Below are 14500 nucleotides of genomic sequence, written 5' to 3'. Positions count from 1 at the left end.
ATCTCAACAACCCAAAGTAAAACACCCACTATCCCCTATAATTGGCCCGGTAGCGCCGCGGACCCGCCCGCTGGCCCCGCTCCCGGGGCGCTGCGCCGCCGCCGCGGTTGCCTGGAGACAGGACCGCGGCGGCGGAGCGGGCCCAGGTACCGGGCTGTGGGGAGGCCGCGGCAGCTCCGGGCCCAGGTACCGGGCTGTGGGGAGGCCGCGGCCGCTCGGGACACAGCCACCCCCGGCGGGCCCGCGGGTGCCGTGGGCTGTCCCCGGTAGCCCCGCTCCTCACGCCCCCGCAGCTTCTGCGACCTCGGCGCCCCTCTGTGCCCGCCCTACGGAGCGCCGGGTGTCCCCTGCCTGCCCTCTGCTATGCCCGCTAAACAGCAGTGAGTGTCCTTCAGCAGGGATAGACCATCCCGTACTTCCTCTGAAATGTGGGACTTGTTGGGTTTTCTTCACCATGTGTGAGGCAGTTGATTTCATTGCTTGTTCCATTTGTGGCACTGCTCTCATACTAATTTTTATGATTTTTCTTTACGCTCTAAGTTAATAAGTAACTGGTGATGTCACCTGCTCTTGTTTCTGCTTAGTAAAAACCTGGTAACCTTTATTCACAGGGCAGGCTTTAAGAAACTTACTTGCATGTGGCAGAGCTAGGATATGTGGATCATACAGAGGGCTACTTTAGGTATAAGACTGGAAATTAGATTGGAAAGAAATTAGATTTATTTCTCCTAATTAAATAGGAAAATACTCCGCATGTGTGCAACATAGTAATAGTGAGGAGAACAATAGCAGGGCTCCAGTCCATGTCTTTTCTCTCTCTGATGAGGGAGAAGAGAGACAATGGATCTGTGATAAAGATGATGTGTCTAGATCCTGCTTTGTAGCTTTATCCTTGCTGTCTCCATCTCTGACTAGTAAATAATTTATATACCTAACTGCTGTGAAAATTTATATCCTCTGTTATTCTCCTTGCTCTCAAGTCTTCTAGCTGTTGTAAGAGCAGCCATATTCTCTAGTACATTTTTTTTTCCTTGGGATCTTGGGTTGATTGCTTAAACTGACTTTTATTACTAATTTTCTAGTAATGCTGATGGATAATGGTATACAGATAGCACTGGTTTCTATGCCTGATTTACACTTGGATATTTTTCTTTCTGTATATAAGCACTAAAAGACTTTAAATTTTTTTTTAATGAAAGTAAGTTTTGCAAGACTTTCTTGTTTGTACGTTTTGCACTCAGCAGCAGCCCCATAAATTGCTGATGTACTCTGATGTGGTCTGAAAGCTAAAAGGAGTGCTGAGAGAGTTGGTCAATGGTCTGCTGTTTTTCAAAAAGAAATGAAAGATTCAGAAAGAACTGCTGAGGAGACCATATTTGAAAGTGAGTTAAAGAAACAGGACTTGGCAGATGGGAAGAAACCTGACACATCCAAAGCAGAGCTAGACTTGAAGAAGATGCCTCACCCTGGAAGAGATGATTAGTATGGAGTTCCTCGTGGCAGACACCCCTCATGATACCCAAATGCTGCAGCTGTGTTTAGACCAGTGCTACCCCAGGTCAGAAAGAGCAGAGAGAGTAGCCTGGAAGGCTCATAGTGCAGTGCTAGGAGGAGTCAGGATTGGAAGTCTTGGGACAAACTTGAGTTCCTTCATGTGGAATGAAAACAGCTAAAGGAATAACATACAATCTCTCCTGAAGGAAAGACCAAGTGTCCTTCTTTTTTTTTTTCTCCAAAGTCCATCGGCGAGTAAAGCTTTTCTACAAAAAATTAACACACTTTGGAATGAACCAAGAAATAAAATCCTTCAGAAGTAGCACAATGTAGAGATATTTTTTAAATCTCTTGCTTATTGCTGGTACTAATAGCACTGCAGTTTTATTCTGCAGTAATAGTTCCCTATTTCTACATAAACTGAATTAGTGGACAGAACTGATTATCACTCTTCTGTGGATGTAAAAGCTGATAGGTGCTGTCATTTAAGCACACCTAAACAGTCAATGGTGTGGGGCAGAGACAGCTTAAAATAACTGTTAGATATGTTCTGTTTTCTAAAGTAAAACTGTAGGCTGCCTTTTGATCATTATTTAATTTCATGTATTTTATGCAGTTGAAGTGTCAGTCAGGGTTTATGAAGGCAAGAACTGCATTTATGAGGCTTACACATTTAAACATCTTTTTTTTTCTGGAAAGAAGAAAAGTGTAGGATGACAAAATAGAAAGAAAGTGGTGTCATCTCACTGAATTTGTTTACGTGTTAGCAAAAAAATGCCCACTTGATTTAATTGTGCTGTATTTTGAATAAATGAGACAATTGTCTGAGATGAGAAATCACTTAATGTCCAAATCTACTGAGAATTTTTGAGAGGCTCCCATATATAAAGATTCTGTGTGGCAGCAAAATTGATAAAAAACATTTTAGTTTTGAAATAACCTGAATGAACACAATTTGAAAGAAAATGGAACTTTGCTGAAATTCACAACTTGCTGCACTGTCCACTGAAACAAGGATAACCTGAATTCAGTTCTGCTGGAGTTCTTGGAAATGATGACACTGATGTGGATCTGGTACAGTTTTTTCAAGTCAGTGTCTTGATTTACTAGGACTAGGGAGAAAATAGGCTGCCCTGGTCAGGCATTGGCAGAAAAATTATGATTGATAACTTTTTTTTTTCCCGCTAGACTTGTCACACCAGTTCTACTTGTCACCATCTCAGTTTTCAGTATCAAAAGGCTTAAATCTTTCTGATTTAGCAAATCTGCCTCAAAAAAACCTGCCAAAACCCCCCAGGAAAATAAAATCAACATTCAGAGAGACGAATGCCTTTGTCATGGTGAGCCTGCACAAGAGTTTTTTGGATCAGCCAACTCATGAATCCCAGAGTCTGCAGCCAAAGTAGACACGTTACCCCCCATGAGCCTCTTCTGAGTCCTTAAATTCAAAATTTTCTTAGGCACAGTGCTTGAATGCCATCACAAAAATGTGCACAGTGGACACTGCAGTATCTTTCTTTAACTAGATGTCAATGCAGGCGGAAATGTTCATATCCTCTTTCAGCCTAAAGCATTTTCCAGATAGGAATTAATTTATAATGAAAACTATGATAGTCTTAATTTTTAGAAGAGAAATGATTGCTAATTAGTTAAAATAATTTGAAAATTCATTGCTCTTTTCTCTGTGGATATGAAAACACTTCTCTAAGATGGGTAAGTATTATTATCTAATTTTTCACAGGAGATAACTGAGACAGCCAGAGGTGAAATGGCTGATACAAATTGTACACGTCATTACTGGGTTTGGAATTAGAATTCAGGTCTCTGAACACTCCACTATCTATTTATGCAAATAGTCTATAACTATTTCTTCAACTTCAGTGATATCAGTGGTGTTACCCCATTAAAAACTCATGAATTTCATTTAAATATATTGAGATATATTGCAATTGTTTTATTTTCATTTGTTTTCTAAATGTAAAACTTTCTGCTTGTCTGTTTTCAAGTTTTCCTCAGCACTCCTAAGGGATAAAAGCTCATTTGTAATTCTTATGTGAAATTATGCAGGAAGGTCAGATTGTGGCAGATACTCAGAACCTTTGGATGAAGACTGGCTATATAACAACAAGAATGACATGTCTGAAATATTTCTTTGTCCTCCTTGTCCTTCTCATGGGTGCCATTATGTTAGGACACTTTGCCTTTCCTGAAAGATCGGAAAAGCCTGAAATTCCTCAAAATATTTTTTCCAAATGGATTCTGACCCAAAGCTGGAAGCAGGAAATGCATTTTTAGGGATTTTTTAGTGGTATCAAAGTCATGATTACAAATGAAGACAGATTTGCTTGCATCCTGCCCATATTTCTTATTCTGAGTATTCATGTTTCTTTTCATTCAACTTCTGAATTTTCTGATTTCTGATAGGTTTTTTTGTGCTGTAATATTGATACAAAGTTGCTCCAATGTGCAGTTTAAGGAGTTTCATTTGTGTTCAGATGGAGAACACATTTGAAATCAAAAAGCAGAAAAAAATTAAAGTAAGAACAATGCTTATGCTTTATTGCATCTTTTTGAGACTTTTGTAAAAATGGTCAATGTGTTTGGTTTTTATATGACAAATTTGGGCCTTTTCCACTCCAGAGGACTGTAGTAACTAGTGAAAATTGTAGAACTCTGAAAAAGAAAGTCTGAAAGATGAAAATCACACAAGGGAGGGATGTTACTAAGCTGTTTTATTTTTTTTTTTTTTTTGATTGTGTTAACTTTTAAAATTTGTTTTCCATTATTATAAAATGTTTTGGATAAAATCCTTTTTCCTCTCTTGCTTTTCCATTCAAGATATTAGATGATCTCAGAATGTCTATGTCCTGATATTTTTGTGAAGCCCACCAGAAGGGTGGAGGAATAGCCTCATTGTCTCAAAAGCACATCTCCTCCCAGTATATTAAAGAGAAGCTCAAAACATTTAAATCAGTTGTCAGTTCCCCCTGTTACACAGTATTTAGATGAAAGTCTTGCTGTAGCAATTTATTCAGAGCCTGGAGTCCTAAAACCTGGGCCAATTAATTCACTCTACAAATTAGGACATATCTTTGGGTTATCTGTACTTGTGTACAGGCAGAAGACAAATACCATCTTTGGGAATCTCAAAGCATTTGAGAGGAAATGGAAAGGGTTTAAATGGCAAATAAAGGCAACAATACTAAACATTCCTCCTTACCACCTCCAGGGAGAGAGGACATCCATCTTTTCCAATGGAACAGGAGGGAAACAATGAGGAACCAGGAGAAGATGCACAAGCAGATCCCAGTGGTGAGTGTTTCCCCATTATATCGTGATTTCAATACTGAACCTACAGTAACTTCTGGCTTCTTCCACCACTCACCCTTTTCTTACTAGTAAGTTTTCATCTCCAGTTCCTGCTCTTGGTGTTGCCAAATTTTATTTTTACTCTGTTCATAGTGAAGTTCTGGACTAAGCACTGTGCCTGCTGTTCCTGCTCTGCCTCAGCTCACAAAGTCTCTCCCCTGAAAATTTTTGCTGCTTAGACCTCTCTTTGTAGCTAATACTGAAATCAGGTTTTTAACTCTGCCAGACTCTTTCAGTCAGAGGCCTGTGTTTTTCTTTTTAACATATTTTTCATCTTGAAATGCCTGTCCAGTGTCTATTTCAACTCTCCTGCATGTCATCTAACACACTAGATCCAGGTAGCATGAGTAACAAATCCACTTTAGAAGGATTTTTTGATGCATTGCTACATTACTTTTTGGCATTTTTTTGATCTTCCTATTCCACCTTTTTCCTGTTACAGGACAGCTTTCTTTCCTTCCCCTGAGTTTTAAATTACTGTTTTTTGGAAGCAAACTTCTCCTTACACTTAATGCTAAACAGCAGGAAGTATGCTGTTGGACAGAGGAGATTCTTTTACTATTAAAGAACTATATTTTTACTTAATAATGGCATGTATGAGCAAATTAGTCAAAGGAATTCATACCTAAGAGGGTTATCCCAATTATACTTTGCAAAAGAAGACATAACTAGTGTTTCAAAGGAATCACCAATGCAGAGGAACAGGAGGAAGAAGGGGACCAAATGGAATCAGATACTGAGAGTATTATTGAGGACATGTTGGCACAAACTTAAAACCCCCAGTGCTTTCTAGTTTTCATTATTTTTCACTGTTATTATTTGGAACAGCACCTCAGGCTGTAATCAGTTACAGTGATGGAGTATTTCTGCTCCCTTCCAATTGCCTTAACTTTGCTCTTTGCCTGGCTGGTCTCTGACCCCTTTGCTTGTTTTTTGTGGCACACCTAGGAGAGAAAACAGTCAGGACCGCATGAAATGCTTACAAAATATATTTAACCTGATGTATCCAACTGGAAACTACTTTTAACAAGTGCTTATGACTAGTTGGAAGTCAAGTTGATAGTATTATGCATTGCAATACAGTGAAGAACTACTCTGGATCACACATTAGCAGTTTTCTTTCTTGAGGACAATGGTGTCTTCTGGTGATTCATTATATGTGGTTTTACTAATTGTTTTGTGTAACAATGTGCATTCAATAGCTACTGAAAAGAGACACTTTAAAATTTGTTTGGTTTCTAAAGTGCAGACCTAAACATCAAGCAAACCTCAACTGAACTGCTTTGGTAAGTCTTTAAGTTTTAAAATCAGTATTTTTCAAATGGTCTCAAAATTTTTCTTGTTTCAACTCTTCAGTTTTGAATATTTACAGTAAAGTTTTTAAAAGCTTGAGGGCGTGTTTGTTACAGGCTGTCCCAGAACAAGTAGTTACGAAGACATGGGACCCCTGGTTTGAGCTATGAGGTATTTATTGCTCTGTCAAAGGAGGCAAAGAATTGTGACCCCTTCCCTTTAATGGTTAGGTGCAAATATCAGCAACTAACCCAAAACATATGGTGAATATAAATTTCTGTTATGTTCCCACTTCTGAGGTGCAGAAGGCAATTTGGAAGAACAAGGCAGTAGTCAAGTATCCTCAGAATCACAAAAAAGGCCTGAGGAAGTAAAAAAGGAAATCCCGGAAAACTTCTTCTATACGTATGAAGATGTATATTCAGGCCCATATGCCACTGACGACACCGAGATACCCACTGACCTTCTTACCTTTAAGTATCCTTTCTGTTGAGCTTGTGCAAATTCAAAGCTAATGATACTTAATATATGTTCTTAAAATTGTATTTGTCAAATTTGGAGTAGCTTATGTGGCATTAGTGGGATACCTTTGGTTGAGACATGGGGAAAAATCCTGACCAGTTATGGTTCTGGGTGAATTTAATCTTAAATGTTGTCTTGACCTCAAAAACATTTCTTACTGTGCATAATGCTTACTATTATAAGTACTCATGTAGAACTAGATCATAGAGAAGCTAATGTGACCAGGCAGAAGACTCGCATAAGAATATGCCCTGCAAAGCTCTCCCTTTCTCTGCAGCCACACTGGTGTTCCCCAAGAAGCTGAGGGGAGGGCAGAAGGGCTGCTGTGTAACTCATAAGGGAGAAGTGGGAAAGGAACCAGGTAGATTTGTATTCTGGTGCTCAGAAGATCTAAACTGATAGAATAAAGGAAGTGATGCCCATCAGTCAAGAGCTACAATAAACTCTTTGATAGGTATGGTCAAGTAGGGTAGGATAGGATATGTGACTTTCATATATGCTGGTGGCTTTCTCTGCAGACACAGTTCAGTTGCTATTGAAGACTGGATTTTCCCTTCTCTACGTCTGCCTGTACACAATTAAGAAGTAAGCTTGAAAACTTGCTTGGTTTGATCTCTTGTCTGTAGGACAGTTCCTGGTAACCTGGTGCACATCTATTACATTTTATTTGAAAAGAGAACACAGATTGTCTTGGGGTGACTTTATGATGTGTATCCCATATCGCTGCCCTATGCCCAGAAATTAATTCTTCTGCCTTTCTATGCCTTTAAACTGGTGGGGGGAGGGGTAGTTGTGCCTTCTCTCAGAGGATATATCTCTAAATTTGACCAAACCGGAACATAGATAAAGTATGAATTCCTTGCAGCTCCAAATGATCCTGTAGAAGCAAGAGGTATACCCATACTGGAGATGAAAAGATGGAATATGAACTTTAGAAGGCCTTTACTTGTGCCTTCCTCTCAGTTACAGAGTCATATATTTTACTTTCACTGTATACTGAAGAAAACTATCTCCTGCCTTCAGGCTTAGTCACTAGTTTCAGTATTCCCATTTCAGTTTCAGTTTAAGCATTTCTATCCACTTAGTAAACTTTCTAGAAAGACAGTGTCTAATCTTTTCCTTATTGGACTGTTCCCAGACATTCTTTTGGATATGACTGTACCAGACCTGTAAACCTGATGGTAATGGATAGCCATACTGTGGTGTATATAGCAGGCAACCAGGTGGTGCTCCAGAACCTGAGAACTAAACATCAGAGATATGTCCGGAGCAGCCGTGGTGGTGGAATTGGGTTTATCACAGTATGGCTCTTGTTTCTTGTTTAAAAACCTTAGTCACTTTCTAAGAAAAAAACTGTTTGCTTGGTTGTGGTTGTCAGATATGGGAGATTTCTACAGCTGCACATGCATATACATAAGAAACTATGGTATTGATTAAGGGAATGTGTGGACCATGCAGCATGGGCTTCTCATCCCATTAATGTAATTGGCAGAGAACAAGTATTTGCACACCTTAGTCCCAGGCTCAGGTACCTAAAAGGACTGACAAGTCCAGCTGGGATTAATTTTTAGCACTATTACATTCTTACTTAAATCTTCTGGCTCATAGAAACTCTTATTTTTTTTCAACACTTCATCTGTCCTATTCACAACTGATACTAATATAGAGTCTTACTTGCAATTAAAATTTAGAAAATCAAGCTCCTACACAAATGGAGAGAAAAAGTATCTGGTTTCACTCTATTAAACTTATCAAGAGCTTGGCATCTCAAGTGCTGTCTCTGAATTTGAAGCACCTTACCCTGTGAAAGCTCTGCCATCTCTCAGTTTTATTGCACATGAGCCAGGCTTTCAGACTACCAGCCTCAGACTGTCCTGCTTCATCGTAAGCAGCCTTTTCTGGGGAATCGAAGCACATTTTTACACCTTCAGAATACTGTCATTCAGGATGGCTTTTCTGCAGCTGTCTGCTGAAGTAGATAGCTGCTGACACAAATGCTGCTATGGAAAGATTAGCTAGTGGGTTGAGTGAGGCAGGAATAGTACAAGAATGGATCACAAAGCAGGTTATTTCACCATTTGTCGTGATTCCGCAGTGTATGTGTGATATACCATTTTGTGTGCAAAGTGGCTTCATTCTGACCTTGAGCAACAGGCTGGCAGTTGTTCAGAATAAACACACAGAAAAATGCAATCCAGTATTTATGGCAGTGTGTTTTGACTAATGAGTGAGTGAATACAATAACTCAAAAACTAGCAGGATAAAGACAAAGGTGTCATTACAGCGTGCAACAGGACTTCTGCTTTTTCAAGGCACACCCTAGTAAGGAGTACTTTGCAGTAGGAGAAAAAGGAGGGAAGCCAAACATTGTCATCTACACATATCCTTCAGTGAGGCCCTACAGAATACTGAAAGGTAGTGTAAAAAGTTCTATTTTCATTTTATACAGATGGACTAGTGTTTAAAGATCCCAGCAGATGGAGTAGTGGATCATTTTTAGTTTAGAAGAAAATAGAATCTTTTGGTCCTTCACAGCAAAAATAGAAAACACTGGTTTCAAGTTTTTTATTATTGCATGGGAAGAAGCTTTTATTTGATCAATAGCCAACCTAGAGCCATTACCTATTGAAAAAAAAAACCTCAGTGAAAGTTGAGCTCCTTCTGAGTAGATTTTTGTATTGTTTCTGTCTTTCCTGTGCATGTGTACTGGGGCTTGTACATTTCTTCAGGTGGAACAGAGACAGCTTATGTTTTTGGTGATTTCAACCGTGCTGGCACTTTGCTGGCCAGTGTTGGGAGCAGCCCTGACTACATGTTGACTATATGGGACTGGAAACAAGAAGAGACTCTGTTGAGGTCAAAAGCTTTTGCACAGGATGTTTACAAGGTCATGTTTTCTGCTGAGAATGAAGAGCATCTAACTACAGGTGGATCAGGACACATCAGGTAGGTTTACTGATGAGGATTAACACGTAACACCTCTGCAGTCAAAATACATAGGAGATGACAAACAAGAATGTATCCTTAGCAAACATGTACTAATGAGGAATGCTATTTTACTTAACTGTTAGAAAAAGGAGGAATTTCAGGACCTTCAGCTAGTCAAACAAATCTTTCAACGCCTTTGCTGTCCAAAAAGGATGATGCTTGATGTTAAATGTCAGTACTGCTGGCTCCATTCTTGTAATTTCAACAAGCACTGGGAAGTAATGAAAAATACTTATAGATACATGTCCTCTAGCTGGCCTAACATAGGATATATGCCTTCTGTGCCTTCTACCTTTGATTTCTTAAGCTCATCTGCTCTTTGGACAGCTATTAGAGGTGATTACCAAGTCATGGATCAGAAACCCTCCAATCCCACCAAAAGCCTACAAAAGATACACTTCCATATACTCCCTTCTCTGCTAAGATCATGGGTCCTTTTGTAAAAAAGGACCAAACACCCAACGACTTTAAACTTTTGTTTTGTGTTCTGGGTTTATCCAGTACTCAAATGTTAACACAACAGAGACTTAAGATATGACTGCAATCCTATTGTAATAAAAATGATACCTTTAAAATTATAATGCATTGAAAGTTTCTTTGAATTTTAACAGGGGAATCAGATCAAAATCTGAGATTTGCTTTATAGTTTGGTTGCAAAGTAGGTCTGAAATAGCAAATGACTTATTTAGACACAGAACAAATGTGGTGTAGAATGCATTATTTATGGAAATCTGAAAGAACAAACTCTCTTATAAGCTTTCTTTTGAGATAAAGTACTACAAATAAACTCTGTCCTAACTTTTATAACATGACAAATGTGACCTTTCACCCAAATGTTGACTCAAATTACAAGTTCCAACAGCTCTCTTAAATGTAATGTCTCCTGCACACAGAGTGAACCATCCCTAATTGCAGTTGATGTTAATTTTTTGCAATGCGGCAATTTCAAGTTATGTTGTACTAATGATCAAATAGAAATAACTATTAATATTTAGGATAAAACCTTTGGCTCAGTGAGATTTTGTAGTGCAGTTCAATTCTGCAAGAGGGCTTGGATGACATTCAGTGAAGACCTCAGTCCCTTGGATTTACAAAGCTGAGCATCATACACTGGAGACAGCAAGAATAAAATAGGTATCCCTAACTATGTGTATGGGTTGTAGCTGGAAAGATGTAGCTGTGGATTTTACACTTCTCAATTTTAAATAGTAGTTTAATCTTCATTCTGCCTATTCCAAATCCTTTTCCTAGCTTTTTCATAGGAGTAGCATAGGGAAATGTTTGTGTAGTTATAAAGCTTTATCTCATTTTCGAAAGAAAAAAAATCCCAGGTTCTCCTGTGAAAAAGAGTAATAAATGAGCAGCCCTTACCTCGGAGGCATGCCTGGTAAGGGTATTGCAATGTCTGAGAGGGACTGAAGAGTGTTTAAGAAACCTTGTATCAGACAGGGATGTTTTTTCTATGCTCAGGTTCTGGAAGATGGCTCTCACATTAACTGGTCTCAAGTTACAAGGAGCTTTAGGCAGGTTTGGAAAAACAGCAGTGTCCGACATTATGGGTTTTGTGGAGCTGCCCGATGGGAAGGTAAGTAAGAAAAAGTGACAAAAAGAAAAAATATTATGTACCCCTTTAGGCTTTGATATAAAGTCTACTTTGTAAGTTGGAGAGTTACTATTTGCTTCAAAATGTTTTGAATCAGGCCCGTGATGCACTGTTCTGAGAATCAGAATCAGAACAGTTCTGAGAACTGTTGCCATCAATCTGCCCAAAACCTGGCTTGCTTTGTAGTAATTGGAAAATACAGTTAGTGTTGTAATTCACAGAGAAAAGGTCTCTGTTGGTTCAGAGCTGAGTGTCTTCTGATGGGGTAGCAAAAACGTCAGTGTACAGAAAAACAAAGAGACTGTTGGTCCTAATCTTCAACCATTTGCAAATTATGTCACACTGCTAAAAAGTTGAGCCTCCTCACCCTTTACATCTTCTCTTGCAAATGTCTGTACTTTGCTATTGATTTAATGCATTCATGGAAGGAAGCCACAAATGTTAACTGGGTTCTTGCCTGTATTTCTGCACAACTGCATGCAGGTGCTAATATATTTATATTCATTTGCATTAAAGGTTGTCTCAGGAACTGAGTGGGGCAATTTTCTGCTTTGGGAAGGTGGCCTCATTAAAGTAGAGTTCTGTCAAGTTGGACACAAGCCCTGTCACGAGGGCCCTATCACCCAGTTAGTTCTTGATGAAGGAGATCTTTACTCTGTTGGAAAAGATGGTGTCATTCGGGTGAGTTTTTATTTTGCTCTGCCTTTAGGTGTGCAAATGTATGGGGAGCAGATAAATACTATGTATCTCCTTTACCGCGTTTTTGGAGGAAATCTTGGAGTGCAGTTTCTTTCTGAAAATTAACTTTTAGGACAAAGAAGATAAGAGCACGTCTCCACAGTGAATGTGTTTGAATTGGACAGCATGGCACGCAGTGTCCCTTGTTTAATAGTAATAAATAAGTCAGCTTTTACTTTAGTAAATCAAAATAATCTTCAGTGGTCTTCTAACAGCTTTGTTCTTGACTGTTTTCTAACATTTTTTCATGTTTATTTTTTGTTTGTCTTTATAATTTTCAGGCCTATTAATGCATAGTATTATTTCAAAGATAAATAATAAACTACAGGAATATTTGAAATTAATTTTCTGAGTATTTAAAAGCTCAGATTATTAATGTTAAAATGACACAGAAATTAATGAGCATCTCAGAGACAGGTATCCTGAAATAGGGGAACAATTACAAGAAAAAGCATCCTGAAGCTAACATATAATTTTATAAATTAAGGTCAAGATGCCTTCCTTATGTATAACACCAGTTTCTGATCTCAACTGCCAATGATCAAGAATTTTGCAATCTTATTTCCCTGCTCTTTAAGGGAGGACATGATGTGTCTTCTGTTGATGTGTGAAATGATCCACATAATCAATGGGAAACTGACCTGTAGACAATGGAAGGTTTCAGACACTGTTGTTGTTGTTTCTGTGTTCTATAGGTTGGTGCTATCCCCTTAGGAAAATTCACTTGATTATAAGCATGCTAACTGATAGCTTGTCCTTATTCCACAGAGCAGAACATGGAAGGGTTAGACTTCCCATTAGTTTGTGCTGCCTCTATGAGCCATGCTGAGAGCCCACAGATATCATTTGGTCTGCATAGTTCTGAAGCTGCCATGTGCTAGTGCCAGGGCTGAATTGAAGCTCCTGTCATTGTTCTAGGTTATATTCAAAGCAGTGATTTTGCTTTCTTAAAATTTTGAATTTCTGTATTTATTGTGTATGAAAACAACCCAGCCTTATAAAAAAAAAACCCTGCTTTTTTTGTTTTTTTCTTTTTTTTTTTTTAATTCTTCCAATGCTGTGAAGGTGTGGAACTTCGAGGTAATAGATACTGCTGATCCTGTGGATGACACAGGGTTAGTGGAGGTGGAGCCTATGAGTGAACTTTGGGTTGGCAAGAATGTCAGCTTGAATTTCATGACAAAAATTCATGACCATGGACAGCCCTTTTGGTATGCTCAGGTAAGACATACTCAGATACATACATCCCTATGGAGAAGCACAAGATGAGGGAGGTGATGGTAAGTAACAGCAGGAGTCCATTACAAACCAGTGTGTTTCTTTTTGGTGGAATTCAATCTTCCTCTGGATATATAGAAAATCATCTTATCTATCTATCTATCTATCTATCTATCTATCTATCTCTCTCTCTCTATCTCTCTATCTATCTATCTACCTACCTACATACCTACCTACCTGTATTACTATTATTATTATTTAAAAATTATTATTTTTATTATTTTTATTATTAATTATTATTATTTCAAACACTGGAACAGGCTTACTAGAGAGGTGGTTTAAGTTCCAAGCCTGTCAATGTTTAAGAGGCATTTAATAAAGACCCTTAATAATATGAGTTAACTTTTGGTCAGGCCTGAAGTGATCAGGGAGTTGGACAAGATGATCCTTGCAGGTCCCTTCCAACTGCATTATGCTATCTTATGATGTGCTGTGTTTTTAGTGTAAAGTAACGTGTGAGAGTGGCATAAGGATAGGAGAATGACAAAAGGTATTGTCCAAGTTCTATTGCCGTGAATTGATGGATGGGATTCATAAGACCAACATCATTGCATTTAGTAATTTCTGTTTCACAATGATAATCATTAAGGTGTTTTTAAGAAGTCACCATGTGCAGTTTTATTTCCAAATTGAGTCTGAAAAGACTCAATTAATGTTTTTTTCTTCTTCAGGATACAAGTGGAGCAATATGGAAGCTGGATTTGACTTTTTCAAATATGGTAGTTTTGTTTTTTCTTTCTTCTGATTTCTTCAGTTCATTTGCAATAGGAACCATATCCTATTACATTCTGTAATAGGATTCTGGTTGCACTTGCAATGAAATTTGTGTTTTATGAAGTTGCACAGTAGAAAATTTTAGCATTGAAACAGATATTTCATAAAAATTTTCAAATGTAATTGATTATAATGATTGTGCAGGGTGATAAAGAGGAATTTGATTTTTCATTCCTGAAATTTCAGCTGCCAAATTCAAGTTACTTCAAAGGAGTTTGATTCTGATAAACTGGTAATGAAAGTTACATGGATGCAGGAAATGAGTTCAAGGAGTGTCGATATATCCTCTCTAGATAGGTGTTTGAACCAATCCTTACTGTAGTCTTTAAATGACAGAAAGAACTAGAAAAAAACAAGGTGAAGATGAAACCCACTTGTCATGTTTTATCCTACTAGTAACTAGTGTTGCTGCTGGAGATGTTTTTGGTGGAGAAGTAGATG

General features: G+C 38.3%; 1 protein-coding gene across 2 annotated transcripts in view; it reads left to right on the top strand.

Moving 5' to 3' along the window:
- Positions 1-134: 134 nt before the first annotated feature.
- Positions 135-14500, top strand: part of CFAP44 (cilia and flagella associated protein 44) — a 43070-nt gene continuing 28704 nt past the window's right edge. The window contains exons 1-10 of one of the 2 annotated variants that reach the window (XM_069020140.1): positions 135-380; positions 4724-4806; positions 6456-6633; positions 7817-7979; positions 8991-9093; positions 9408-9624; positions 11137-11251; positions 11786-11950; positions 13073-13228; positions 13957-14004. In XM_069020140.1, the coding sequence (XP_068876241.1) occupies positions 364-380; positions 4724-4806; positions 6456-6633; positions 7817-7979; positions 8991-9093; positions 9408-9624; positions 11137-11251; positions 11786-11950; positions 13073-13228; positions 13957-14004 (1245 nt within the window). In that variant the 5' untranslated portion in view covers positions 135-363. Of the gene's footprint in view, positions 381-4723; positions 4807-6455; positions 6634-7816; positions 7980-8990; positions 9094-9407; positions 9625-11136; positions 11252-11785; positions 11951-13072; positions 13229-13956; positions 14005-14500 lie in introns of those variants that run through there. The other variant, XM_069020148.1, reaches the window with a different exon arrangement.

The sequence above is a fragment of the Aphelocoma coerulescens genome, chromosome 1 (assembly GCF_041296385.1).
Source record: "Aphelocoma coerulescens isolate FSJ_1873_10779 chromosome 1, UR_Acoe_1.0, whole genome shotgun sequence".
NCBI lineage: Eukaryota > Metazoa > Chordata > Aves > Passeriformes > Corvidae > Aphelocoma > Aphelocoma coerulescens.
This window is presented reverse-complemented; position numbering and strand designations above follow the sequence as displayed.